This window comes from Accipiter gentilis, chromosome 8 (assembly GCF_929443795.1).
Source record: "Accipiter gentilis chromosome 8, bAccGen1.1, whole genome shotgun sequence".
Taxonomy (NCBI): domain Eukaryota; kingdom Metazoa; phylum Chordata; class Aves; order Accipitriformes; family Accipitridae; genus Astur; species Astur gentilis.
Genome location: NC_064887.1, coordinates 40,644,703 through 40,670,675, shown reverse-complemented (window position 1 = coordinate 40,670,675; position 25,973 = coordinate 40,644,703). Strand labels below are relative to the sequence as shown.

Here is a 25,973-nt window from a genome sequence, read left to right as displayed (position 1 = left end):
GACTGGAAATCTTGGTGGGGATCCCGTGGGGTCCCCAGGCTGGGCGTGAGCATGGTCCCTTGTGGCATGGTGGGGTTTTGGGGGTGCAGGGAGGAATGGGGGGGGGGTCTGGCCAGGGCTGGAAAAAGGGGCACCCCCAACCTCGCTGCTTCTGTAGGACAGGATGGGGGTGTTTGGGGTCCTGCCCCCACCCCAGACAGATGTGGGTGCTCTCTGTATCTGTGTTGCCGGCAATTTTGGGGTGGCCCTCACGTGGGGAGGGCTTTTGGGGGGTTCACGGGGCCATGCTGCAGCTTTATTTTTGGGCGGGGGGGGGGCTCTGGGCGTGCCCCCGGCTGCGGCGGGGGAAAGCGAAAGCAGCCGGGGAACGTGTGGCCGCCAGCGCGTGGCAGGGCCTGGTCCTGGGGTGCAGCTTGGGGGGCCCCCACCCCAGACCCCTGCATCTCCCCCCCCCCTCCCCTGGTGGTATTGGGGCCCAGGGTCCCCTCAATCCCTACCTACAGCTGGGTTTCCCTGTCCTGCCTCAGTTTCCCCACCTGCAGAATGGGGTTAATGATACTGAACCACCCCTAAAAACCTTCCGGGGCTCCTCCAAGGCTCTCTACCGCTTGGGGGACAGTGGGGACATGGGGGGGGGGTTCGCAGGGTGAATGCGGTGGGTGAAGCCCTTGGTGCCCCTGTGAGGAGCTGAGCGGGGTTATTTAAGGAAAAAAAGGGGAGAAATGGGGAAACCCAGGGGTGCTGGCTGGTGGGGCTGGAGCAGAGGCCCCTGGGAGCTCCGGGGGTCTGATGATCAAAGCCTTTTCTATTCTTTCTTTCTCTTCCTTTAATTAATTTTTTAAAAATCATTATTAATTCAAAATCTTCCCTAAAATCTTGCCGGGGCTGGGTGCCCTACGGCAGCCCATGTTCCGTGCGGATGAACATGGCAACTTGCAGGAAACCGGCTTTAAGGAGCTAGCTGTTCACTCTGGAGCGGAATGGTGGGTATCTAGAAAAGACCTGGAGTTCTGGTCATGGGTGGGGGCTGCTGCTGTTGGATATCCCCTCCCTCACCCACCCACCCCCCCACACACACCCCCGCTCCAGGGCAGGCCTGGAGGTGGTGGCTCCAGCGGGTTAGTCCAGTCCCCTGTCCCTGCTGGGCTGGCTCCCAGCCCACCGGTGACCTTGGGCAGAGCTTCGTGTCCCCTTCCCAGTATGGGGGCGGGGGGAGATTGGGAGGGGGGGGGGGTGGCAGGGGCCAGTGGGGGGATCCTGAGGGACACTGGGGGGGTGGCAGGAGGAGGGGTGACATTCAGGGGGGCTGGGGTGACCCAGGGTGCTGTGGGGGGCGCACAGGGGTGCTGTGGGAGTGGGTGGGGTGTGACACGGGTGGGTTTCGGGGTCGTGGGGAGGTGCGCTGTGGGGGTGTCACGTGGAGGGGGGGGGCAGGGGCGCGGGGAGGTACCTTATGGAGTGACACGGGTGGGGCCGGGGAGGTGCCCTGTGGGGTGACACGACGGGGGGGGGGGGGGGGTACGCGGGGAGGTGCCCCGTGGGGTGACACGGGGGGGGGGGGGGGGGGGTGACACGCGGGGGGGGGGGGGGGCGAGGCGATGACCCGGGAGCGGAGGACGCGAAGAGCGACCCACGCAGCGTGGGGGCTCTTAAAGTGGCCCCGCGCCCCCTCCCCGCCCCCCCCCCCCCCCGCGGGGACCCTTGCGTTGCGGGGGGGGGGTGTGTGTGTGTGGGTATGTGCCCCCCCCCCCCTTCCCCCTCCGGCTGCGAGGCTGCGCCCCGAGGCGACGGGTGCGGGGGGGGGGGCGGCGAGCGGGCGGGGGGTGGGGGGGTGGGGGGGCGGCGCGCGGCCCCTTTAAGAGCGGGGCGGCCCCGGCCGGAGCAGGAAGGAGCCGCATACGGGCCTCGGCGAGCAGCTCCCGCGGGGCGGCCAGAGCCTGCTCCGCCCGCCCGCACGGCTCGGCCCGGCCCGGCCCGGCTCGGCTCGGCACGGCGCGGCCCGCTCCGCTCGCTCGGACCGCTCGGCCCCCGCCCGGTACGGGGACGGGGGGGGGGGAGAGGTGGGGGGGCGCATGGAAAGGGGGGGGGGAATGGAGGCCTGCCCCCCCCCCCCCCCCCCGCCGGGGGCAGCACTGGGGTTGGGGTGAGGGGGGGGTGTGAAGAAGGGGGGTCGAGGGGGGGGTCTGTGGGGCGGGGGGGGGGCCGGGCCGGGGCGGTTGCCCCCCCCTCACAGCGTCCTCCGCCCCCCCCCCCCCCCCCCCCATGCATACGTTGTACTTGGCCGGGCCGTGTTGGGGGGGGTCGCGGAGGGGGGGGGGGGGGAAGGGCCCTGCGGGGAGGGAGGGGGGGGGGAGTGTGTGTGTGTGGAGGGGGTGCGCACCGCGCGGGGGCTCTTGGGAGCTGTAGTCCGGCGTCCTCGTCGCCCCGCAGGTGCGAGGGAGGGTTCGGACTCCGTTTCCCGGTTTGCTTTGCGTGCTCGGCGAGTGGGAGGCGTGTTGATGGGCAGCGGGCGGGGCCAATCGGGGCGCGCCCTCCGCCCCGCGCGCCCGCCCGCCCGCCCGCCCGGCCCAATGGCGGGCGGCGCGCGGGGTGCGGGGTGGCCGAGGACAGGCGCGGCGGGGCCTTGCGCTGCCTCCCCGGGCGGGCCTGCGCCCCCCCCCACCCCCCACCCCCTCCCCCCCCCGGCCCCAGCTCCAGCCCCGGCTCCGGCCCAGGCCCACACCCCCCCGGCCCCGTCCCCGTCCCTCCCGGCCCTGCCCGAGGGAACCCGGGCGGCGGCCGCGGGGCCGGGACCTCGCCTGGGCGCCCCCCGCCCCCCTCCCCCGCCCGGCCTCCATTGGCGGCGGCCCGCCCGGGGGAAGGGGTGGGGTCGTGGCGCCCGGCCAAGGCTCCCTGTGGGCCCCGCCGCCAGCGGGCCGCGGGGGGGGGGGGGGCGGCCCGGCCCGGCCCGGCCCGGCCCGGCCCGGCGAGGGGAGAAGAGAAGGAGGAGGACGAGGGGGGGGCCGGGCTGCTGGGTGGGGTCCCCCGGGGCGAGCGTCCTGCCAGCCCGGCCGCGGCTGGGCCGACCCGTGCGGGGGCGCCGAGCCGGGCCGCTCCCTTCCCCCCCCCCTTCTTCCCTTCCCCCCCCCCCCCCCCCCGTCCCCTTCCCCGCCGGGGTTCCCCTGTCCCCGAGCACCCCAAGGTCGTCACCGCGGGGAACCGGCCTGGGGAGAGGCCGGCCCGGCCTGCCGGCTCTCCCTTGGCTTCGTTCTGGGACGGGGGTGTTTGTTTGTTTTGTGGGTTTTGGTTGGTTTTTTTTTTTTTTTTTTTTTTTTTTTTTTTTTTTTGCCCACCCCTTCCTTATCTCCCCCCCGCCGGCTCCGCACCCACCCCCGTGTGCTGAGCGGGGAGAGGGCGGTCGGGCAGCCGGCAGCGGTTCGCAGTGATAATCCCCCCACCCTCCTCCTCCTCCTCCTCCTCCTCCTCCTCCTCCTCCTCCTCGGTGGTTGGGGCCCTGAAAGCCGTCGGCTGGGCCCTGCGTAGAGAGGGCTGCCCTGCAAGAGGATAAGCCTCTCTCCCCGACGCTGGACCTGCGCAGCAGCGAAGGCCGACGAGTTGGCTGCGGAGGTTGACATGAGGGGCAGCATCCCTCGCTCGTAGCGAAGGGGAGGCCTCTCTGCTTGGCCAGGGTTGTGACGCTTCCTTGTCTTCGCTGTCCCCCATCTCGAGGTTCTTGAGTTTGGGGCGGTGGGTCGGGAATCGAGCTCACCCTTCAGGTACCCAGAGCTCCCATGCTGAGCACCCCGAGATTCAGAGCCGAAGGTTACTGCCAGCTTCCCCAGCAGCGCTGCGTTTGTGAGCCTGATGGCAGGAGGCAAAGTCACGGGCAGATTGCTTCGGTGACCTGGTCTGAAAGCGGAGGCAAGCTGGTTGCTGCCTGAGGAAAGGGCTTCATTGCTTGCGTTGGGTCAATAGTGCGGGAAAAGCCCTCGGATCTACACGTCGACCGGGACTCCTGGCACCTGGGGCTTCCTCTTGCCAGAACTTTTAAATCCTGGTGTTCCCATGTTGAAAGCAACAGTTCCTGTCATGCACCCGCAATCGATGTGACCGCTTGTGCCTCGCCTGGCTCTCCCATGTGCTCAGTTCCTGGAGACCCTCTTAACTTGCAGGGCAGCAGGAGGCTGGGCAGCAAAATTTCTCTCGGCTCAAGGACTCTTGGTAAGAGTTTGGTGCTGGTCCGAGTTCAAGATTAGCCGTGTTCTCCGTGCTGTTAATTGTCTTGGCTATCGAAACCATAACTTATATAATAAGTACTTTATAGACATGGGTAGAGAAGGTCTCTGCCTGGAAGAATTTACAGCCTAATGAGGGTTGAAGTTGTGTGCAGTGGAGCTAAAAGGTCATCCCGTCATTTTAAAAAGTGTTGGTTGTTTTTTTGGTTTGGGTTTTTTTTTTTTAAGGAAATGTTTTATTTCTGAATGTTTCTGCTGGTCCTGGTTGGAAATTGCAGTATGTGGGCACTTCTGGAGGCTGATCAGGAAGAGATGGGCTGGCTTAATTCTGATGGTGTGCTGGAGATGTTGTATTTAAACAACTTTTAAAAGGGGAAGGAGAAAAAAAAAAGAGAGAGAGAGAGACAGAGAGAAACTGAGCAGTTTATTAGAGAGGAGCCATTCTTGTTTAATATTCATTCTGGCCCCTGTTTAGGCTTGTTCTGGTGAAAGAGGGAGTGAAGAGGCGCAACCCAAACATGGGTGAGATGGTGGGATTTTTCCACCAAGCCTTAATTGCGTTAGTAACTCAGGGGAGGGTTTTGCAAGGCATGAGCTCTTAATAAATTTGGTGGTGAATGAAAGTAGTTCTTCCTTTTCTGCTGATCTGCAAGTCTTTATTTTTTGCTCTTTATTTTTTGCTCATATGTGCATCTTGTCACTTTGTGGTAGCGGGTCCGATGATGATCTTTAGCTGTATCGTGGGCTTAATAAGAAGCTCTGCTTTGTAGAGGTGCTGGGCCAGCTGCGGCTGGGTGGAATTAATTTTGGCATGGTGAATGCGGTGGGTTCGCTTTGTGTTTTGTGACTTTTAAAGCAGAATTGAAAATTACAGTTGTTTTTCCGGCGTGAGAATGTGGATGTCGGCATGGGACGCAAATCAGGGAAGAAATTTATGCTTATATCGAGGTGCTGTGATGGTTTGGTTGCACTGCCTGTCTTACTCGAGACCTCGTTTGGCAGATAAAGTGCTACCTGAGTGCTGGGTTTTAACTCTGTAGAATCGAGTCCCCTGCAGGTGTCCAACATAAAACTGGGGGCGGGGGGGGGAGGCTGTGAAATTCCTGGTCTGCACTTGAGACGGAGCCTAAATGCTTGAGAACTGTGGCTTAATCTTGATTAAAACTGACACTTCAGGATTTTTTTCCCAGTCTCAGGATGCTGCATTTATTGAAAGAGAAGACTTCTGTGGCAAACAATTAAAATCCTACTGGTTATCTTGCATAGTCAAAGCAATAAATAGTTGCTCTTAACTATGCTCTCAACCAGCCTTAACCTCAAATTTGAAGAGACTGGTTTCAATCTGTAATTAAAAGCCTTTTGACGAGCAAAACTCGGGGAAAGGGAGAAAGACAGTGAGTCTCTAGGATGAAGAGAAGCATTTGCACCCAATCCCATGACCCTTTGATCCAAACTGGCGCATGTTTGTGTTCCCGATCGGCGTTAGCCATGTGTCTGTCCCGATACCTGTGCCTGGAGCATCCTGCTGGTCCTAGAGGAGCTCTGGTAGGACGTCAGAGCGGGAGTAAACGAGGTCAGACAGGCGTCGGGATCCTCCGTGAGTATCCAGGGACAATTGTTTCTCGCCCAGCTCCCTGGCCGTATCGTCTTCCCTCCGTGCATAGTTTCAGTTTCCCTGCCTCCCCGGTGTCATTGCTGGCTCCTGTAGCAGAGTCCGGACATGACTTCCACAGTGCAAACGGTGCAAAAGTCGTTCTGTGCCTCGAATCGCGGTGGGGCTCCTTCCCCACCCCCCAGAGACCCAGCCGTCTGAGGGACTTGTAAATCTTCCTGCGGGATCTCGGGCAGCAGCTCCAGGCTGCAGGTGGAAGGAAACTATAGGGATCAGCGTCCTCTCTTAATGTGACAAGGTGCGAGAAACTGGAAACTGGTGCGAGCTGCCCCGTGGCTGCAGGTGGGAGCCAAGGCCACGTCGGTGAGATGAGCCGCAGATCCCCTGGCAATCAGCGGCTTTCCGACGCCGTTGCTTCGCCGACCCCTTAAAAAATGCGTACAGCCGGACTGTCAGGAGCGCAGTCTCCCTGACGACAGCCTCGCTGTCTCGAATACTTTTTGCCGATCTCCTCGAAGCTGTGCATGGATCCGTGTGCCCTTCCGGGGTGCCAGGGCTCGGGCAGAAACACACCGCGCAGGCGCTTGCTGGGTGATTCTTTGCCTGTGAAGGGTTAGCACCTTCGGGACCCTTTTCCTCCTGCTTTCCACCCCTGTGGTTCCGTAATGCCCATCTGAAACTGGGTGAGATCCTCTCCCTGCTGTGGGAAGGGCTGCTGCCCTGCTTTTTTTTTTAAGAGCAGGGGATGCTCCCAAGTGTCCCAGCGCTGTGTTTTAACTCCCTCTTGCCTGCTCTTAAACTGCAGTTGTGTGCTCTGTTTCCTTCCTGGTTCATGCACCTACTTATTTCCCACCGGCAAACTGGAAACCAGTAAGTAGATATTCTTTTTTTTCTTTTTTTCTTTTTTTTTTTTTTTTTGTTTGCTTGAATGCCTACCTGACATGGAGCTGGGCAAGCATCGAAGGTAGGCTTGTAGCTGCAGGTTGCTGCTCTCTAGTTACTCGGAGCCTCTTGCCCCAACAGGCAGAGTACATGCGGTACCGGTTCAGCGTTCCCTCCCTTCATCCCCGTGCTGCCCAGTCGTGCGCCGAGGAGGGAAAGAAAAGAGCTTCATGGCAGGACAGCATTGCCGGGGATGAAGCGCGTGGCATGCTTGCTCTCAGGATTCGCTTTTGCACGTCGCGTGGAGTCAAGAACGGCGAGACGAGCTGTCTGTTTATCCACAAACTAGGAATTACATAAGGGACTGCCCTGCCCGGTATGCTCTGCTTTGTCAGTAAACTCCAATCTTTTTCTTTTTTTTCCCCTCCTTTTTTTCCCCTCCTTCCTGGTGTGGAAAAGGCAACTGGTCTTCGAGGTGCCATTTGAAGCAATTAGGTTAATGCTATACCTCCGACATCGAACGAGGAAGGCAGTAGGAGCGGGGCAGGAAACGTCAGACTTCTCAGAGGGGGAGGACACGGAGGCTGGGAGGGGGAACCTGTGACATGGCTGCGGGATGGGAGAGGGTCGGGTTGATTTTTGGGGCTCAAGGGGGAGCTGGGCTGGAGAACCGGGCGTGCAGGGAGCAGGTCAGGAAACAGGCGGGTGCTGGGGGGGGGAGCTGCAGGAATGGGGGGATTTGGGATTTGAGCCATTCTTATGGTTCTCTCAGTTTAGGAGAAAGAGAGAAGCTGCGACAGGGGAAGGGGAATGTGGTGCGAGGGGGGCAGATGCTGTCAGCCCTTCTTGGGGGAAAATGCTGGTGGTGACTTGGGGGGATTTTGGCCAGAGTGGGGAGTGCTGGCTCTGGCCCCTTGCTGGTCTGTGGTCGTGCCTGGTCTCTGAAGGGGAGGAGGGTATAAAAACATGACCCGCAGAAGCTCTCGTTTTCATCCAGTCTTGAGCAGCTGGGACATGCCGGTGGTCCCGCAGCCCCCGCTCAGCCCTCGTGCTTTGCTGAGCAGTGGGTTAACACTGGCGGTGGCTTCGTTTCTTCGTGACGAGTCTTCAGTCGCTCCCTTTGGCGAAGGGGCCAAATGTTGCCTTTCTGAAATACTGGCAGCTTATTTCTGCATGGATCTCGGTGCCTCCAGGCTTATGAGGCTTTCGAGTTGAAAAAGAAACCTTCCTCTTCCATACACACTGTGCTCCTAGGCAAGGGCTGCTCCTTTAGCCAGGATTGAAACACAGAGTTTGATGTTGTGTGGGTTTTTTTTTTTTTCCCCTTTGCGTGTAACTTCTCCTAAATACTTTAGAAAGCCTCAGAACTAGGGGCTGAATAGCAAGGGCTTGGTGTTCTGCAGGATCTCCTGAAAACCCCGCTGTGGTTTTGCAGGGAGCTGCTCTGTTGCTGTACGGCAACAGCGGAGCTATGTGGGAGAAAACCCGTCGGAGGGCTGCGGCAACAGGCGTGTGGGCACACTTGGGCTTGGCTTTTGAAGAGTTTGTTTCAGCAGCAAAACAAGCAGCTTCCATTAACGCAAGGGTGGCCGGCCTTCCTGTCCCCGTAAACCATGCTTGGACATTTTCAGCAGGCTGAGGGCTGTGTGCGTAGGCTGCAGCGGCTCAGCTGAGGAGAGGAGGGAGGCCTGGGAGCAACTCGTGCACAGCCTTGCTGGAGTGAAGGTGGGTTTGCAGTACGGTCTGAGGGTCGCTGGGCAGCTCTCGGCCTCTTCGGTGGATGGTGGTGGCTCATTTCTTCTCGGTGTGGAGAAATTTGTGCTGCCTAGAGGCAGTCCCAGCATGAAGACCTCTTGTGATGGAACTCGGGACCATCATGTTGAGAAACCCTGAGGCAGAGCAATGGGGCTGGTGATGGGCGGCTTCTGGCACAAAAGTAAACCCATGCATGCACCGAAGTTCAAGGGACACGCGCAGGCCTTGGGTCTGTGACTACACGAGTTTGAACCAAGGCACATTCCTCCTGGATTAAATATGGTCTCTGATGACAAAGGAGAAAATTGTCAAGGAGGTCTGGGTGGAGTAACCAGTTCAAGCTAACCTTGCAACATAAGTTTTAGTACGTCCTGGTTGTTGCTGTCAGCGGGGAAGAGGGACGTGTGTTGATCCGGCACGGGACGGTTTTGGAGGGGTGGCAGGATGGGGAGGCTCTGCGTCACGGCTGCCTCTTTCGGATGTGCCGTAACAGGTCTGGTGGAGGTTGGGCCGCGGTGCTTCATGTGACGTGGCAGGCGGGAGCAGACCACTGCCGTCTATTGGGGTCTAAGCTGACTTCTGGTTTTTGCCAGTAGTCGATGCTGCAGCGGAAACCGAACTTCCCTGTGCGCTGTGTGAGGCTGTGCTGTGCCCTGGAAGGAAATCCCTTCCCGATTACAGACGTCGGTAGGGATCCGCAGCGTTGCAGAGCGTGACATTTGGTCATCCCTCGTCTGTTTTCTTAATTGCGGAAGTTAGCTACCAGCATCTTTAGAGATGGAGCCACGCTGTGTCTCCTCTGGGTGGTGAACACCATTAGGTTTACGTGAAAGCTATAGACCTTGTCCTGGGAGATGCAGAGTGCTTCTTCCCCCCCTCCCCAAGCAGTAGGGACGTGTCGGGAGTGGGCCCTGTGCACTGATGCAGGTGACTTTCCCTTTGCTGGTTTTGGTTTCGTTCTCCTAGTCAGCAGTAGTAATGCTCTTTATGTTGTGGTTGTGCTTAGAGGTCAGAGTATGAATTGAAATATGGAGCCTGAATGGGGGAGGCAAGGAGGGAAACGGGGATGGGATTGCTGAAGGGTCGGTTGGTTGGTCAGACCCTGGATTTGGTGTTAAAGCTGGTAGTTGTGAGCCCTTTCCTCAGTGACGCTTGTCTTGCGGCTTTTTTTCTAGTTGCATGGACAGCGGAATCTGGCATGTCCTTTCTCTTCTGGACCAACATGTAAAAAAGCGCTTAAATTTGAGCAGTTTTGGAAAATGAAGAGCAACAAGTACTTTTCTTCCTGGTATGCTCCGTAGCAGTGTCCCTAATGATTTCCTTTAGTGTGATGAGGAATCCCAGACCTCTAGCATCTTGTTAACAGCACCAGAGACCAGCTCCACCCGGGTAGTCATTATCTCCCTGCTCTGTTGTGGTCACACCATCTCTTCTGCTGCTTGCTTTGCAACCCAGTGCTGCCAGAGGACTTCAGGAGCTTGGTTCCAGTTGCTCTTGCTCTGGTTCTGGCTTGGCACGAGCGGTCACTGTTACACCGCCAAAGTGTCGGTGAAGTTCTCCTTCACTTCTTCCCACTGCTGACACAGTGGTAAGGGCAGGGAGGGGGGCAGTTTTGAACACTGAGAAGATTATAAATGGGTTGAGGTGTAAAATTTAAATGGGTTTCTTGGGGATACCTTCAATCAGCTGCCACGGTTCGCCCGAGGTAGCAGAGAGATTGCTGAATTACCCCCAAAACCTGTCTGTCCAGGAGCTGCTAGGCAATGTGTCACCTTGATGAGAGGCTTGGTGGTCATCCCTTCATAGCCCAGTTCGATACCTGAGCTGAAACACTGGTGTAACGTGGGCTTGGGACTTCTTCATCCAAATTCTTCAATGCAGCTCTTCCAGCCTAATATAGATTCTCTGCCAAATATATCAGACCTACGCAGGCTCCTCTGAATGAGCACAGGATGCAGCCGTTCCTGAGCGAGGAAATGGCTGGCTGGTGTCTGGGGGGAGGGCTGTCCTTGCTCCACCGGCTCTGCAGATCTGCCCCTTTTGGCCAGCCCAAGGAGAGGAAAGCACCATGGCAAAGGCAACTCTTGGCACCACCCCTACCTCTGAGGTGCTCTGCTGTGGAAGGGGATTATTATTATTATTTATTTTTAATATGAAGGAAAATCAAGGTTCTTTATTACTTGTGGTCGTTAAAGTTCCCATGATGCTCATTGAGGGTCCGAGGGGCGTTCAATTCCAGCGCTCCGTCCAAACTTCAATGGGAGCAATTACCAGATATTCTTCCTACCAGAGTTCCCTTGGCAGCAGTAGCAGGATGTGGGATTCTCCTTTCCTGTCTGAACTTCTGTGCTGCTAAAGCGTTGTGCATCCTGCCCCAGATACTGTTGTTTCTGTGGTGTATTAGGTGTTTCTTTCCTGTCAATACATGGCTCGTAAAGTGCTTTGGCTCTGCTAAGATGGGGGACGTGGCGTTGATCCGTGCTGAAGGATCAGTGTTGATGTATCTGCAGGTTTTTGGGTGGCTTTCCTTTCACCTTGGGCAGCTGCTTGGTATGAAACAGTCCTAGAACGAGGGCTGACTCTGTGCTGGAGCTTCCTATGCTGCCCAGGCATATATTTCTAGACAGTAGGGAGAGGCAAACCTCCCTGGCAGGTCGGACCTGGCAGCGGCAAGGAAAGCCCCGGCTGTTTTGCTTACCTGACAGTGGTGCGAGTTCATCGAGTTGGACTGAAATGAGGGGTGGTTGCTGTAACTGAGGAGCTTGGGCTACCTTCTTGGATATTGTCATAGCACCTCGGTTGTTTTTCCACTTCACGTTAAATTTGAGACATTGAAGCGGGATGCTTGGAAAGCTCTGATCTTTGGAAGGATCAGAACAAAACAACCACCCCGCTTTGAGGAACCAGTGGAGTGGTAGTTTGGTCTGGTTGTGTGATCAGGAGCCGAGTGCCTGTTTGGGAGCCGACTGAATCCTCATGATGTGGTCAGTCTTGTTCCTTAGATGAGCCTTCATGTGAATTCAGCGATTAGAGCTGCGGTAACAGAGACCTGTATTGAGAGCTGGGGCAGAGGCGCTGGGGGATAAGATGCTTCCCAGAGTCAGTGCCTTCAGACGGGGATTTGTAGGGGGCTGGAGGGGGATGCCCGTTTGCAGAAAACAGAGCCATATTGTCCACAAAGAGGCCACAGATATTTGCAGGGTGCTTGTTCTGCTCTGATCTCTTCACTTCAATGGCTGCATGATCTTGGTCATGCCATATGTGTCCTCTGGTGTTTTACCCCAGATGCGATGTCCAGTCAAGATACAAGAAAGCTTGAATTCACTCTTTTTGCCGTTGGCGGCTCACTTACCTGCTAAACACAAAAAAATTCTTCCCATTGTGTTATCAAAATTTAGAGTTGTTAAAAAAAAGTCGGCGTGCTTTTATTTTATCTTAATTTTTTCATACAGTGCAGTTTGCTCCTGTTGATGTGCAGGGTCTTCCTCTCAAGAACATGCATCTGTTTTGCAGGTCCACATAATTCGGATAGTTTGGCACTAAACTGCCGACAGCGCATTCCTTCTAGAGAGCAGTTGAATTTTAATAGCACCATAGAGTGGTTGAAATAGTGACTTCTCCCAAGCAGGCAAAACGCCCTCCTTCATTTCCTCCTGCCTACCATCTTCCCACCTTTTTGGCTTTATGCTGCTGCGTGCTAGGTGTGTTTCCCGAGGCCTCTGCATAGTTTAGGGTGGATCCTGGGCAGAGGGAGACCTGCTTGGGCTTGTCCTTGGGATGTTGCAGAGCTTGGTGTCAGCAGAGATGATGGCTCATGCTCCAAATGGCCGGAGAGCTGCGTTTTATCTCAAGGGATCCAGGCTTGCAGATGTGTCCATGCAGCTGGAAGAAGGAAGGGGGGAACTGGGATGATTGCTCCCTAAATATAAAGCAAAGAGACAAGGACTTGCATTGTGTGACCTATAATTGGGGTGAGCTATTCATAGGGAAAAAATGCCCGTTTCTCCAGTTGGTGGTGAGTGAGGGCTAGGATAATGTTTGGGCCTTGGGCAGCAAACCACTGACTTTTTTTTTTGTTGTTTTTTGGTTTTTATAGCAACATTATTTTAATAATTCTTTTCTACCACACAGCAGTGCTGCTGCAAAGTCTGCCCTGACACTGTCATGTGCATTTCCTTTAAGAAACTGAGCTTAGCAACCTGTGATCTCCATTCTTTTGGTACCTTGAGCTTCAAGAGGCCAAATAACCACGTGCCATAGCCCAAAACACAGTTGTTCCCAGGAAACCTTGCATTGTGGATCGTAGCAGTGCCCTAAAGCCATTTCGCCTCGTGCTCGGTGGAAAAGGCGATAATAATTTTCCCTTTCTGCCCCGAGCAGGTGCGTAGTGTTGCTCAAGCTTCTCATCTGTGCTGCTGGAGTGGGTGGCACCTCTGCGGGAGAGGAGAGCCCTGCCTTTGTAAAGCGATTTGGGATCTTTTCCGGATGAAGAGCACATTGAAAACATTCGCTGTTACCTAGCTAACCAGATGTGACTTAGCTCTTACACCTGATACCTGTGTATTTCAGAGGTGTCGTAAGCTGCTCAGGTTCCTCTGTTCACCCAGCTAAATTTTAAAGAAATGCAAAGAAGCAAAAGGGGAAAAAAGCCCAACAACAACAAAAAAAACCAAACAACCCACTGAGGTTATGTGGAAAACTAGTAATTAAGCAGTGTTTCGTCAGCACTTTTGGTTGTGATCCCATCTTAATGTGGTCGTCTCATTTGAATGTAAATGTTAAATTCCAGAACTCCTGTAGGAAAGCGATTGGGTGACATCCCGCTGGACTCGAGGTGAGTAAAGTGCAAGCTCAGGGGTTTCGGTTAACGCTCTGTTCTGCTCTTTTGCAGTTCGTCTGGTAGGTCTGAAAGGAGCGAGTTGATAACTTGAGCTTAAGAAAATACCCTTTTAGTGTTGAGGAGCAGCATCAAACTACAGTCGGCCTCAGTGCAAAACCAGTTGGATGTGGAACAGCTGAGATTGCCGCGAGCAGCGTCTCGGGGAGGCGGAGGGCTTCCCTCGCTCGCAGCTTTCAGCAGCACTTCTCGCACACAAAAAAATTACATTTTTCCGGCCTGGAATTGGGCTGCATTTGTGTCGGGCTGACCTGGGGAGCCAGGGATAGCCGAAGATTGGTTGTGTTGGTATTTTGGAAATGCAGAGCAGGCTCAGCACGAATGAAAGCAGAGTTAGCTGAGTAGTTAGGGACGCATGTCATGTTACGCCAGGTTTGTAAATAAGGTTTGTAAATAAATTTGAGAGCGCTGGTATTGTTGTACACTCTCTTTCAAATGGACTGTATTTTAAGTTGATGGTGCTCCCTCAGCTGCTATGAGTTGTATGCGAGGATGATTTCCTAACTTCTCAAACACAGCCACTTTGGGATGAAATGTGGCATCTTTGCAACCCTACAGAGACGCGCAGTCTGGGACAACAAGTGTGTAACGTCTTTTCGGCGGTCGGAGGGTGTAGAGAGAGAAAAGAGCTGCCTGGGAAATTTAGGTCAGTAGTTGAAGCTCCCCCTTGGTGGCCCATTCAGACCTTATTCTTGCCAAGGAGGGGACTAGCTGGCGGTCATGCCAGCGGCTTTTGTCACTTGTCACCTGGCTGTCGGGACCTTTCTAAGTGGATTTCACCCATCCTGCCGCCGTGGGGTTGCACCCTGTGCCTGCTCCTACTGCATGCAGCTGGTGGGGTTTGTTGGTTGTTTTTTTTTTCTTTTCTTTTTTTTTCCTCCCCCCCAAACCTGTAAAGGTGGAAAGCTCTGTCTCTTGTTACTAATCCCCAGGCTTTAATACTCTGGCTGTTCAGTCCCCTGAAAAGGGAAAAGGGTGTGATTTTTAAGGCCATGTGAGTCTCTGGCCATGGCTTGAGCGTCCGGGTGCCGAAGCCGTTCCTGGGGGGCTCAGGGCAGCCCGTTTGCCCCTCGACGTTCTCGGCCACCGCAGATGAGGGACACAAAGGGCGTGTTGTGCGAGGAGAATGAGTTGCGAAGTTGTACAACTTTCCATGCCAGCCCTCGGCAGTCTCATGACCCTGCAGCCGTTCCCACACTGTCCGGCTGATTGTCCCGGCCCCCTGGCCGGAGGGGGGGGTGACCTTGCCTGCACGGCCTGACTTGCTCCCCCAGGCCCCCTCGGTCCCCGGAGCCGGGCACCGCAGCCGACAAAGCCCGGTTGTGTGGGTGACGAAGCTTGGCTGCCCAGAAGACTATTGCCTGAAGCTTCAAAATGCTTCACGCAGCTCAAATTCTCTTTAGAGGGAGGGGGGGAAAAGCTTTGTAAAGCATCTAATTTAGAGGGGAAGGGGGGAGAGAAGGCTCTGATGTCATTTGCAGGGCCAGGAGGTGTTGGGAGGTGGGCACAGGGGTATCAGACAGGCTTTTCTGGGGAGCGGAGTGCCGTGGTGGCTCAGATCGGGGGCTTTTGGGCAACTCTGGGGCTGCCCTGGTGGGAATGGGGCAAGCAATGCTGAGGAAGCGGAGGTTTCCCCTGTTGTAGCCCAGCTTCTTGGAAAGCCTGGGGGTGGGGGTTGTCCCTTGGACCCCCTGTGGATGCAGAGATGCGGTGACCTTGCCCAAGGTCACACCTGAAGCCAGTGCCCGAGTTTGGAGGAATGCTGGCTTTCCTGGTCCCCATGCTGCGCTTAGCCATCAAACAGCCTTTTCCTCCCTAGCAAGGACCTTTTATTTTTTAAAAAAAACTGTGAAATAATGGCTCTGAGTTGAAATCCTGCCACTGCAGGAGCCTAGGAGGTGGCTCTGGGGTCGGTGCCCTTGCTCCGGGCATCTTGGGAAGCTGCCTTGCTTCGGCGCTTGGTCTTGGTGGCAGGACTTGCACCAGCAACCCTGCGCATCCAGCCTGGCTCCCCTGGTTCTTCCTTCCCATCCTGACCCCTCTCCATCACTTTGGCATGGTGAGCTTAAGGCTGGTTTATGCATTACTGTTGTTTAATATCGAGGTGTTTGCTTCAGATTGGTGTTTCATAGGCTCAGAACTTCCTTCTCCTATGTTTTCTTTGTACAAAACAAGAAGGTGCAGAAATTCCTTGGTTTTTTTTTTTTTCCCTTCGATTAATGAAGCTTTTTAAGAATCAGAAAATAGGGAGAACTACTGAGAAATCTGCTAGCAAGCCCAGAATGGGGGTGGGTGCGTATGTCGGGAAGCGAGCGTTGTTTTGCAACCTGGTTGCTAGCTCCCCGTGCTATAACGCGGTGCCGGGAGTTGCTTCCTGTGTAATTACTTCTGTTCTGGATGTGCTCCTGAGTCATCCACCCCCCTCCGCCCCCCGTTGCGTGGGGCAGGCCACTTCCCTCTGTGCCTCAGTTTCCCCATCTGTAAACTGGGGACTTTGATACTTACGCTTGTGCCATGCGGTTTTGCGAACGAAATTCTTTGTGTGTGGATACGCTGTGGGTTGTGTTAGCCCCTAAGGATCCGGCGCTTGCCGGGGGTGGGTGTGGAAATACATTGATTTATAGGCAGACAGCATCTCTGTGGCAAGGAGTAGAGGGGTTTGCTGCTTGAGACAGAGAGGAGGGAAATATTATTCCAAATTTGGGGATCAGAAGGTAGAGTCTGGGAGAATTCAGGGGCTTGTTCAGAGCAGGCAGCGCGGTGAAGCTGGGCAGGTTTTGCTCTTGCCTGCGTTTGACCCCGGTGCCCCTCTCCCAGCGATGGGGAATCCCTTCCCAACAGAGGTGAGCCAGCACCGGGCTGATCGGTTCGCTCTGGCTTTTTCAGCCTTTGAAGAGAGGATGTATTTAAAGTCAAGTGGATCTGTTTCTGCCGTGCTAGCGCATCAGGAGCGACTTATTTATCTTTTCCCAAACAAACCCTCAGCATTGGAAAGAACTGCTGCTTCTGCTGAAAAGCCTTTCTGAGATGCGAGGGGCTGGTGCCAGGTCTGCTGCCGGCGCTTCGTGAGACCGGTCTCCTTTCCTCTCCGGCCACTGCAGAGGCTTCTGTTCCTGGGGAAGGTGCATCGGGTGCCTTGGGTTTAAGTGTTTAAGCTCGGCTGTTTGTAAAACACCCTTAGCAGCAGGCTGGGGTGGTTGGTGCTCCCCTGTTCTTGCACACCGGTGCCCTCGAGCGCTGAGCTCGCTGCTGTGCCCTTTCCAAAGGATGCTCGCTGCCAGCACCCTGCCCGCATCTCTCTGAGAGCAACTGCAGACCCCGGGAGCCCAGGGACAAGCGATGGGAACGATTTTCCCAACGATTACGTGATTGTATCGGGACTTTGGCTGGGCAGAGCAAGGCTGAATGAGCAGGGGACGTTTCCAGTAGAAGTGGTGGGATTGGGAAATACTCTCAGAGGTGGACCAGGGTCCACTGGTGAGGCGCAAGCCACTGTAGCCCAACACCGGGCACGCCTGCCAGCTTGGTCCAGATGCTGTCTGGCTGTATTAACCCTGGCCCTTGCCAAGGCTTGCTAGCTCTGGCCCAGATCCGTGCTAATTCAGCTGTTCTCCCAGACTCTATCTTGAGAGCACCTGGGCTGTGTTTCTCCTCCTCCTTCCCAGAGCGAAGGTAAGCACAGGTCTGCCCTCGCCTGCTGATGGAGGCACGTCTTAGATGCTGGGCAGGACGGCGGACTCGACGGTGATGTGGAGAGGTGCAGAGGACGTGCCAGCCGATAGCCAGTGCTTGTTGCAGAGCACGCTGGCATCGGCGGACAGCTACCTGCTCTGCGTTGGGAGTTTGCCCGTGCGTTGCGATGCCTCCAAGCAGCCAAGGCCCCTGTGACTCATTGCGCTTTCCTTCTTCTCTCGTAGCCTTTTGCGTCGAAGATGGCGGGTGGCGTGGACGGCCCCATAGGGATCCCGTTCCCTGATCACAGCAGCGACATCCTCAGCAGTCTGAATGAGCAGAGAAACAACGGGCTGTTGTGCGACGTGATCATCTTGGTGGAAGGCCAGGAGTTCCCCACCCACCGCTCCGTCCTGGCGGCGTGCAGCCAGTACTTCAAGAAGCTCTTCACCTCAGGGTTAGTGGTGGACCAGCAAAACGTGTATGAGATAGACTTTGTGAGTGCGGACGCCTTGTCGGCTCTGCTGGAGTTCGCTTACACCGCGACCCTTACTGTCAGCACTTCAAATGTCAATGACATCCTCAATGCCGCCACACTGCTGGAGATCCCGGCGGTAAGGGATGTTTGCACGGATCTCCTGGACAGGAAGATTCTGGCCAAAAATGACCAGATGGATACAGTAGATCAAATTGATCAAAGGAACCATCTCAGAGCAAAAGAGTACCTGGAGTTCTTCCAGAGCAACCCCGTCAATGGCCACCAAGGCAGCTTTCCGTGGACCAACCCAGAGTTGAGAGACCTTCAGAGACTGAACTTCCGAGGCCAAGAGGAGGAGGAGGAGCCGGACTGCAATGGCATAGAATTCTACTCGCAAGCCCCCCTAAACGAAAGACCAAAGCCGAATGACTGTGATCCTGACAGCAATTCAGCCATGTGGCTGGACAGAGAGGAGGAGGAGGCGGCTCCTGGCTCCTTGTTTTCACCTTCTCAGAATGGACATTACAGCGGCCGTGGCCTGCCCACACCGGGAGAAGAGGAGGGGACCCCGGGGGGGCCTCTGGACCAGCAGGAAGCCGGTGACTCCCCCAGCTTTGTTCCTGCTGGAGCGGAGACGGAGGATGATGTGAGGGAGGTGGATGGCTTAGCTGCTAGCGCCCTGCTGCAGCAAATGATGAGTTCCGTGGGGAGACAGCAGCTCGGGGAGGATGACCGAAAGGATGACGATGGGGTCATGGATTATTACTTGAAATATTTCGGCAGTTCGAACGAGGGCGATGTCTATCCGTCCTGGTCCCAGAAGGTGGAGAAGAAGATCAGGGCAAAAGCATTCCAAAAGTGCCCCATCTGCGAGAAGGTGATCCAGGGGGCTGGCAAGCTGCCGCGCCACATCCGCACCCACACCGGGGAGAAGCCCTACGAGTGCAACATCTGCAAAGTCCGATTCACCAGGTAAGGAGCGGGCGGACGCTGGAGGAGAGGGAACTGTCGCACAAAACCGGCTCTTGGCTTTCCCCGGGGGCCGTCATGGGGCTGGTCTTTTGCAATTTTATCTTGCCTGCTCGGCTAATTTCCATCTTAACAGGTGAGTTGGATATGAAGGCCAGAGTTTTCCAGAGAGGCGAGCGATTTGGGTGTCTGACTCTTGAGATATCTCAAGGGGCCTGTCTTGATAGCCAGTGCCACACCGTCCCAGTGTCCTGAATTGCTGAGCTCTGCTGGAAACCTGGCCAGACCCAGGCTTCTGCAGAGGCCAAATAACATGGTTGATGAAACAGAGCTGCAGCCCTTGGTGTTTCCATCGTGGCCGAGGAGCCCAGGGTTGAGGCGAGAGTCGGAGAGTCATTTAGAAATGGCTCCATGGGGTGACTGAAGCGCCGGCGACTGGTCATCGGGTTGGGAAGAGGCTGACACACACACACACACACACACACCCCTGCCATCGCTCGTGTCCTCTCACGGCAAACCACGGTGGGCTGAGCGATGGCCGCCCCGAACAACACACAAACCCCGGTGCCTTGATTCAGCTCCCCGGGGGCGTTCGCCTCAGCACTGTTTCTAATCAGGGTTCCTCTGCTCCTTCCCTCCGCCACGGGAACGCTGAAGAAAGGGGATATTGTTTGGATTCCTCCGGTTCACTCGAGTCCACGCGTCGCAGCACCGCCTCCTCTCTCTGGTCTCTGCGGCTCTGATGGCTGAGCCGGGGCGGGGGTCTCATCCCGGTCTCCCCCCGGCCCTGCCGAGGGACCGCGTGGGCTGCCTGGCAGAGGAGCCAGATTGCCTGCCCTGCCTGCTCTCTGCCTGCCGAAATATTCCCAGCTTCGCGAGCGCCGACTGCTTTGCTGCCAGGGCTTGGCCCTTCCTGAGAGCGTCTCCCCTTGGAGGAGGGGGTCCACGGATCCGCTCCCCGCCACGGGCAGCCCCTGGACATGGCAGGTGGCTCTGGCATGAAGCCGATGGAGCTGGGACGTGGGCAAGAGGCCGTGTCCTGCCCCACGGCGCTGCCGGCCCCCTCCCCATGGCCGTGGCCGCACCCAGCCCCACGTTGGATAGCTGAGGAATGCAGATAATGGCGGGGGCAGCATGCCAGCCCTCTGCCGCTCCCCCAGCACCCGGCCCTGCGCGGCTGGGCCCTGCCACGCGGCACCTCCTTCCTTGTGCCGGATCTGCCCCGCGTGTGCCGGGGACCTCTGGGTGCTGCACGGAATCCGGCTGCCGCACCGGAGCGGTTCAAAGTCCTCCCGTGGCCGGGAGCCGGAGGATGCGGAAACGCCGCGGGGTCCCTGGCAGATGTCGGCACTGGGGGGGGGGGGGGGGTGGCGGCAAGGAGGAGAGATGAGGGGAGGAGTGGGGCTTTTTGGGGGGAAAAGGAGGTCTGTGGGGCAGTGCTGCCTCATCGCTTTTCAATCTTGCCCTCCTCCTCTGGGTTTTGGATGGGGACGTGCTCCCTGCGGGCTCCCGGGAGGGCCTGGCACTGCAGAGAATGGGGTGGAAACTCTGTCTCCCAGCCCCTATAAACAAGGCCCTTTCACAATATACCAGGGCTGTGCTATTTTCCAGCCAAAATACATCCCCCTGCTTCTTCCCGCAGCCAGCGTTTGGGCACAGAGAAGCCCGGATGAAGACAGGGAGCCACGCTCGGCCTCGCCGTGCCCCGTGGCGTGTCTCGCCCCACAGCAGCTGCTGAGCTGGCCTCAGGCGCGCTCACCAGTCGTGGAAAATCTTCCGTGAGGCTGCTGCTTAAAATTGCAGCTGGTTTCCACCTCCCTCTGCTCGTGGCCGGCTCTCTGGGGGTACGCCAGCCTTCCCCCCCCGCCAGCACAGCCTGCCGTGGGGTATGGCAGGGAGTAATAAACTCAAGCTGCCGGCCCAGGTCTCATCTGCTCTGGGTTGTTTTCGGCAGCGGTGTCCATGAGTTGCTTTTTGCTGCTTTACTCCCCCAGCACCTGGGCTGTGCTCGAAGCCTTATCTCAGAGGCTCCCAATGTAAAAATGGGTGCAAACGTGACCTTAATTCCCCCCTGATGTTATTATTTTTCTGCATTCCTTCACCACGCTCTCCTTCCTCATCCTCGTCACGTCGGGTGACAGCGCATTGCTTGAAAACAAGGCCCTCTGCCATTAAAAAAGCCACGTATCGCAGTAGGCTGGGGAAGCCTGGGCACGGGGACCCTGCTTGGAGAGCAGCAGTCTCTGCTCTTCAAGGAATTTTGGGGGTAAAAGCAGGATGATGAGCCGGGACTGATTTGCACAGGGTGTTTCCCTGCCACCCCTTTACCGGGTGGGGACTGGAGCCTGTCGGTTTACGCTGATTTTTGCTCACTTGTGCTTCCTGGTTCCTCTGCGTTCTCAGAGGGAGGAGCGGCGGTGGCCCTCTAATAATCTTCTGAAAGAAAGGCAGAGTGATTTTGTAAAAATCAGAAATATTTATAAAATTTACTATATTATAAAAATTTATTTTTTAAAAAAAGCTGTTTTGATGTGCTGCTGCGTACCGCGTTCTTCTAAACAAGGCCCACCTTCCCAGCCCCTTTGGCAGCTGCGTTGAAACCAGAGGTGGACGCGTCCTTGGTCCTTTAAGGTTTAGGACTTCTTGAAGCCTGGTGCTGCCAAAATTCCCCCCGGCCATGGGTGAAGCAGGGATGGCTGTGCTGTGATGGGGTGTGCGGGGCAAGAGCCTGCCTTTTCCATACAGGAGAGCAGAGAGGGATGGGTCAGGGTCCGGATCCGCTTGGCAACAGGCGAGTGGTTCCCTCGCCCTCCGTCCGGGCAGGGATGGTGCCTTGTCGCTGCCTGCTCTGCCCCGCCACGCGCTTCGTGCCTCTTTTTTTTTTTTTTTTTTCCTCCAGGAAGACGTGAGACGCTGTGGCTCACGTGGACTTGTTGGCCCCTGGCCTGGCTGCTGCAACTGCCCTCCCCGGGCTCCGGCAAGCAGCGCCTGCGGCTGCGCGGGCCCTGCCAGAAGCCGGCCGGCCCTGTACTGGGCAATGCTTGACCCCAGACTGGGCGATGCTTGGCCCAGTACCCATGCTCAGCCCCATACCCAGCGATGCTCAGCCCAGTACTGGGGGATGCTTGACCCTGACTTGAAGCTTGGCCCGGTACCGGGCGATGTTCAACCCTGTACTGGGCGGTGCTTGACCTTGTACTGGGCGATGCTCAGCCCTGTACCAAAGCTCAGCCCAGTATGGGGTGATGCTCGACCTTGTACTGGGCGATGCTCAGCCCTGTACAAAAGCTCGGCCCAGTACTGGGTGATGATCACCCTTGTACTGGGTGATGCTCAGCCCTGTACCAAAGCTCAGCCCAGTACAGGGTGATGCTCAACCTTGTACTGGGCGAAGCTCAGCCCTGTACCAAAGCTCAGCCCAGTACAGGGTGATGCTCAACCTTGTACTGGGCGAAGCTCAGCCCTGTACCAAAGCTCAGCCCAGTACTGGTCGAAGCTGAGCCCTGTACTGAAGCTGAGCCCTGTACCAAAGCTCAGCCCAGTACTGGGTGATGTTCAGCCCTGTACCAAACCTCGGCCCAGTACTGGGTGAAGCTCAGCCCTGTACCAAAGCTCGGCCCCGTACTGGGTGATGCTCAGCCTTGTACTGGACAATGCTCAGCCCTGTACCAAAGCTTGGCCCAGTACTGGGTGATGCTCGCCCTTGTACTGGGTGATGTTCAGCCCTGTACAGGGTGATGCTCAACCTTGTACTGGGCGAAGCTCAGCCCTGTACCAAAGCTCAGCCCAGTACCAAAGCTTAGCCTAGGACTGGGTGATGCTCAACCTTGTACTGGGCGAAGCTCAGCCCTGTACCAAAGCTTGGCCCAGTACTGGGTGATGCTCGCCCTTGTACTGGGTGATGTTCAGCCCTGTACCAAAGCTCAGCCCAGTGCTGGGCGAAGCTCAGCCCTGTACCAAAGCTCAGCCCAGTACGGGGTGACGCTCAACCTCATACCAGGCGATGCTCAGCCCTGTAGCGATGGTCGGCCCCGTGCCGGGCGCAAGGACGAAGGCAGACCCCCAGGCTGACCTGCGCCCCCCCTCCCTGTCCTTTCTCTCCCACGCAGGCAGGACAAGCTGAAGGTTCACATGAGGAAACACACCGGGGAGAAGCCGTACTTGTGCCAGCAATGCGGCGCCGCTTTCGCTCACAACTACGACTTGAAGAACCACATGCGCGTCCACACCGGCCTGCGGCCCTACCAGTGCGACAGCTGCTTCAAGACTTTCGTCCGCTCCGACCACTTGCACAGGCACCTTAAAAAAGATGGATGCAACGGTATTCCATCCAGGAGGGGCCGTAAACCCCGGGTGAGAGATGCCGGGGGTCTGCCTACCACCCCTACGGGGAACCCCGAAGATGGAAGTTTTCAAGCCGGTGGGGAGAGTCAAGAATCAGAGGACACCCTGCAGAGGAACGGCCAGGAGCAGCAGCACTTTGAGGATAATTCAAATAATGAAGCATCAGGATTGAATGTAGCAGGAGGGTCGTCTGAGGGTAACACGCAAGGACTCTCCTAAACCAAAAAAACAAAGTGTCACAAAATCTAGTTAGTACTTTTCCTCCGATTTTTCTCTTTAAAGATGTTTCTCTCCCTTTTTTTAAAAAAAAAACAAAAAAATATATATATATATTATGTTTCCAATCTTCCCATCGTAAGCAGGGCTCCCCCGAGGATCCCTCAGTAGCCAAGGACCTTTTCTTGGAAAGGCAGATGCTAGGAAGCACAGGGTGGGGATGGAAAGTGGCTCTGTCACATGGAAAAGAGCTTCCATGTAAATCCAAAGCTTTATTTTGTGTCCAAACACACGTTAAAAAAAAAAAAAAAAAACAAACCTATTTCAGAGAGAGATCTATTTAAGAAAAAAAAAGCAAAAATAGAAAAAAAAAAGTGGTAGGAGTGGAAGGGCTCTTTCAGGGCGGGCGGTACACGGTGCCTCGGAGGGCCGGGGGGAGCGGGGCCAGCCTTCCCCCCCTCCGCTTTTTGGGAAGTTAAAGCTCCAGTGGCGCAAGATGTTCGGTCGTTGCTGCGTCCCGAGGTGGAGATGGCTCCTTCCAGGGAGATCGGGGTCGGTTTTTTTGGGGTAAGGGGGCTTGGGTCCTTCCCACCAGCCCCGGCGCGAAGCCGAATTTGCCAGAGAGGGGAGCCGACGGCAGCGGCTCGGTGTAGAAAATTGCCGAAAATTGCCCAAAATTGCCTAATCGTTCGAGTGGACAACCAAGATTTTGCAGGGTTGGTGTCGGCAGCGGGTGTCGGACACCCCGGACTGGGGACACCCTGGGTTGGGGACACCGGGGACTGGGGACACCGGCTCCACCGGAGCCACGCCGGTGCCGCCGCCAACGGGTAACGCCGGGCGAGGGTGCGTCCGTCCCCGCGTCCGTCCCCATCCCGGGGTGTCCGGCTCATCCCGGGAAGGGGCTGAGACGGATCCGGCACAGCACGGATCCCACCGACCCCTTCCCAGCACCCGCTGCCGTGGCAGAATTTGGGGCTGGGGGGGGGGGGGGAACCCTCCCCCCTTAGGCTATTTTAGGCACTGGGTCAGCGCAGCAGTGTTCCCATATGCCCCGAAAGCGCCTAAAAATGGCAAATTCCTTTTAAAAAAGGTTATTTGAGGTCTCCGTTAAAGGGGCAGGAGGCCTTTGGGCGGGGGGGGCGGCACGAACTGCAGTGGCCCCAGCTCCCCCCAGCCCCCATTCCCAAAATATATATATATATATATGTATATATATATATATATATGCTATATGGCTCTAGAGGCGGGTATATAACCCTCGGGGTTAGCAGAGGACGATAAGAAAAGGCACCTTTCAGCTGGTCACCTGTTTTCTAAATGCACATTTTTAAATGAAAAAGAGATTTTAAGCCCTTTATTTTGAAAGCACTTTTTAGATTCTCTTCCTTTTTTTTTTTTTTTGGTCTTTTTTTTTTTTTTTTTTTTTTTTTTTCCTTTTGGTGTTTTGTTTTTACTTTCAAAGCAAGAGCAGGTTTGGCCGAATGTATTTTGGAGAGGGAGTGAGAGGGGAGTGTGTGCTGGGGGGGAGGGCTGAGTGGTGGGGGTGGGGGAGAGATGGATGTTTATTTAATGCAGAAAAAGCAATAAAAAATAAAAAAAAAACCATGATAAAAAAATAAAAAAAAAAACAAACAAAGAAGTCTTAGCACTTTGCGATGGAACGGGTACTTTGAGATCACTTTATCTTAATTTAAAAAGCAAAAGCAAAACATGTTTACAAGTCAAAACCAACTTCTACGGAGAAAAAATATTATTAAAAAAAATCCTAAATTTATTTTTGTAAGAAAAATGTGTATATATATATATATATTTAAAAAAAAAAATCATAGGCAGAATCCAAGTTATATTTCATGGAGTAATAAAAGCCGCAAGGTGTCCGATGGGAGGAACGATGCTAATTAGGTTCTGTGACATGCCCTGACACCAGACCCTCCGAAGTCGTTGCACTTCGTGAATAAAAAAAAAAAAACCAACAAAAAAACAAAAAAAAAACGAAAACCACGGAAGCTTGAATTTTAGGCAGGAATCATGGGGGGGGTTGTATTGTTTTTGTGTATTGTTCATTTCTCCCCTCACCCTTTTTTTTTTTTTTTTTTTTTTTTTTCCTTTTTTTTTAAATTTCATTTCTTCAATGTTTTCTAGCCAGTGCTAGTCCAGACGTCTCACCCATCTCCCCCCCAACCACACCGCAGAATTGGGGGGGCCGTGATGCTCCCCATGGGCTTTGCATCCCTCCTGGTCCCCCACCCCAGCCCTGGGCAGGTAAATTCGGATCCGGGCATCGAATCCTCCGGGAAAGGTACCGGAGGGACCCGGATCCGGGCCGGCAGCGGGGGCTCTGGGCTCTGGGGGGGGGCTGCAGCAGAGAACCCCCCTCCCCGGCCGATGCCCCAGCCGGGCTGAACCTCTGCTTAGCACTGGCTAATTCTGGCATATGCAAAAAAAAAAAAAAACAACAAAAAAAAATCAAGCGTGGATTTGTAAATAGACACTTACTTGAGGTTCTTTATTGTAATCGGAGTTGTGGTATCTCTTTTCTAGTTTGTGTTAATTTTTATTCCTGGTTTTTCTGCCCCCCCCCCCCCCCAGCCCCAGCTCCTCGCTGCTGCTGTTCTTCCCTCTCTCCCCACTCCCGGCCCCGAAAGAGCCTTGGAAAGTTTGGGGGGGCTTTGGGTGAAGGGCCCCCGGCGCTTGGGGAATAAACCCTGCGGCTTCCTCTGCCCTGGCCAGCCCTTGGACAGCAGGGGGAAAAAAAAAAAAAAAAAATGATTGGGGGGGGGGGGTGGGAGGGGGAAAAAAAAAAGAAAGGGGAAGAAAAAAGAGGGGAAAAAAATGGGGGAAAGAAAAAAGAGGGGAAAAATGGGGGGGGGGGGAAGAGGGGAGAAAAAAAGAGGGAAAATAAAAAGAAAAAAGAGGGGGAAAAAAGGAAAA

At 55.6% G+C, this 25,973-nt stretch overlaps 1 protein-coding gene across 6 annotated transcripts; it reads left to right on the top strand.

Moving 5' to 3' along the window:
• The first annotated feature begins 661 nt into the window (after window positions 1–661).
• ZBTB7A (zinc finger and BTB domain containing 7A) lies at window positions 662–25,813 on the top strand. Of its 6 annotated transcripts, XM_049808266.1 has the most exons (4): window positions 4,207–6,696; window positions 6,850–7,084; window positions 17,278–18,482; window positions 22,589–24,694. In XM_049808266.1, the coding sequence occupies exons 3-4, from the start codon at window positions 17,293–17,295 to the stop codon at window positions 23,040–23,042; spliced, it is 1,644 nt and encodes a 547-aa protein (XP_049664223.1). In that variant the 5' UTR covers window positions 4,207–6,696; window positions 6,850–7,084; window positions 17,278–17,292; the 3' UTR covers window positions 23,043–24,694. The 6 variants fall into 6 exon arrangements, with proteins under 6 accessions (XP_049664220.1, XP_049664224.1, XP_049664222.1 ...); XM_049808263.1 differs by lacking the exons at window positions 4,207–6,696; window positions 6,850–7,084 and adding an exon at window positions 662–983; XM_049808267.1 differs by lacking the exons at window positions 4,207–6,696; window positions 6,850–7,084 and adding an exon at window positions 1,906–2,035.
• Window positions 25,814–25,973: the final 160 nt, after the last annotated feature.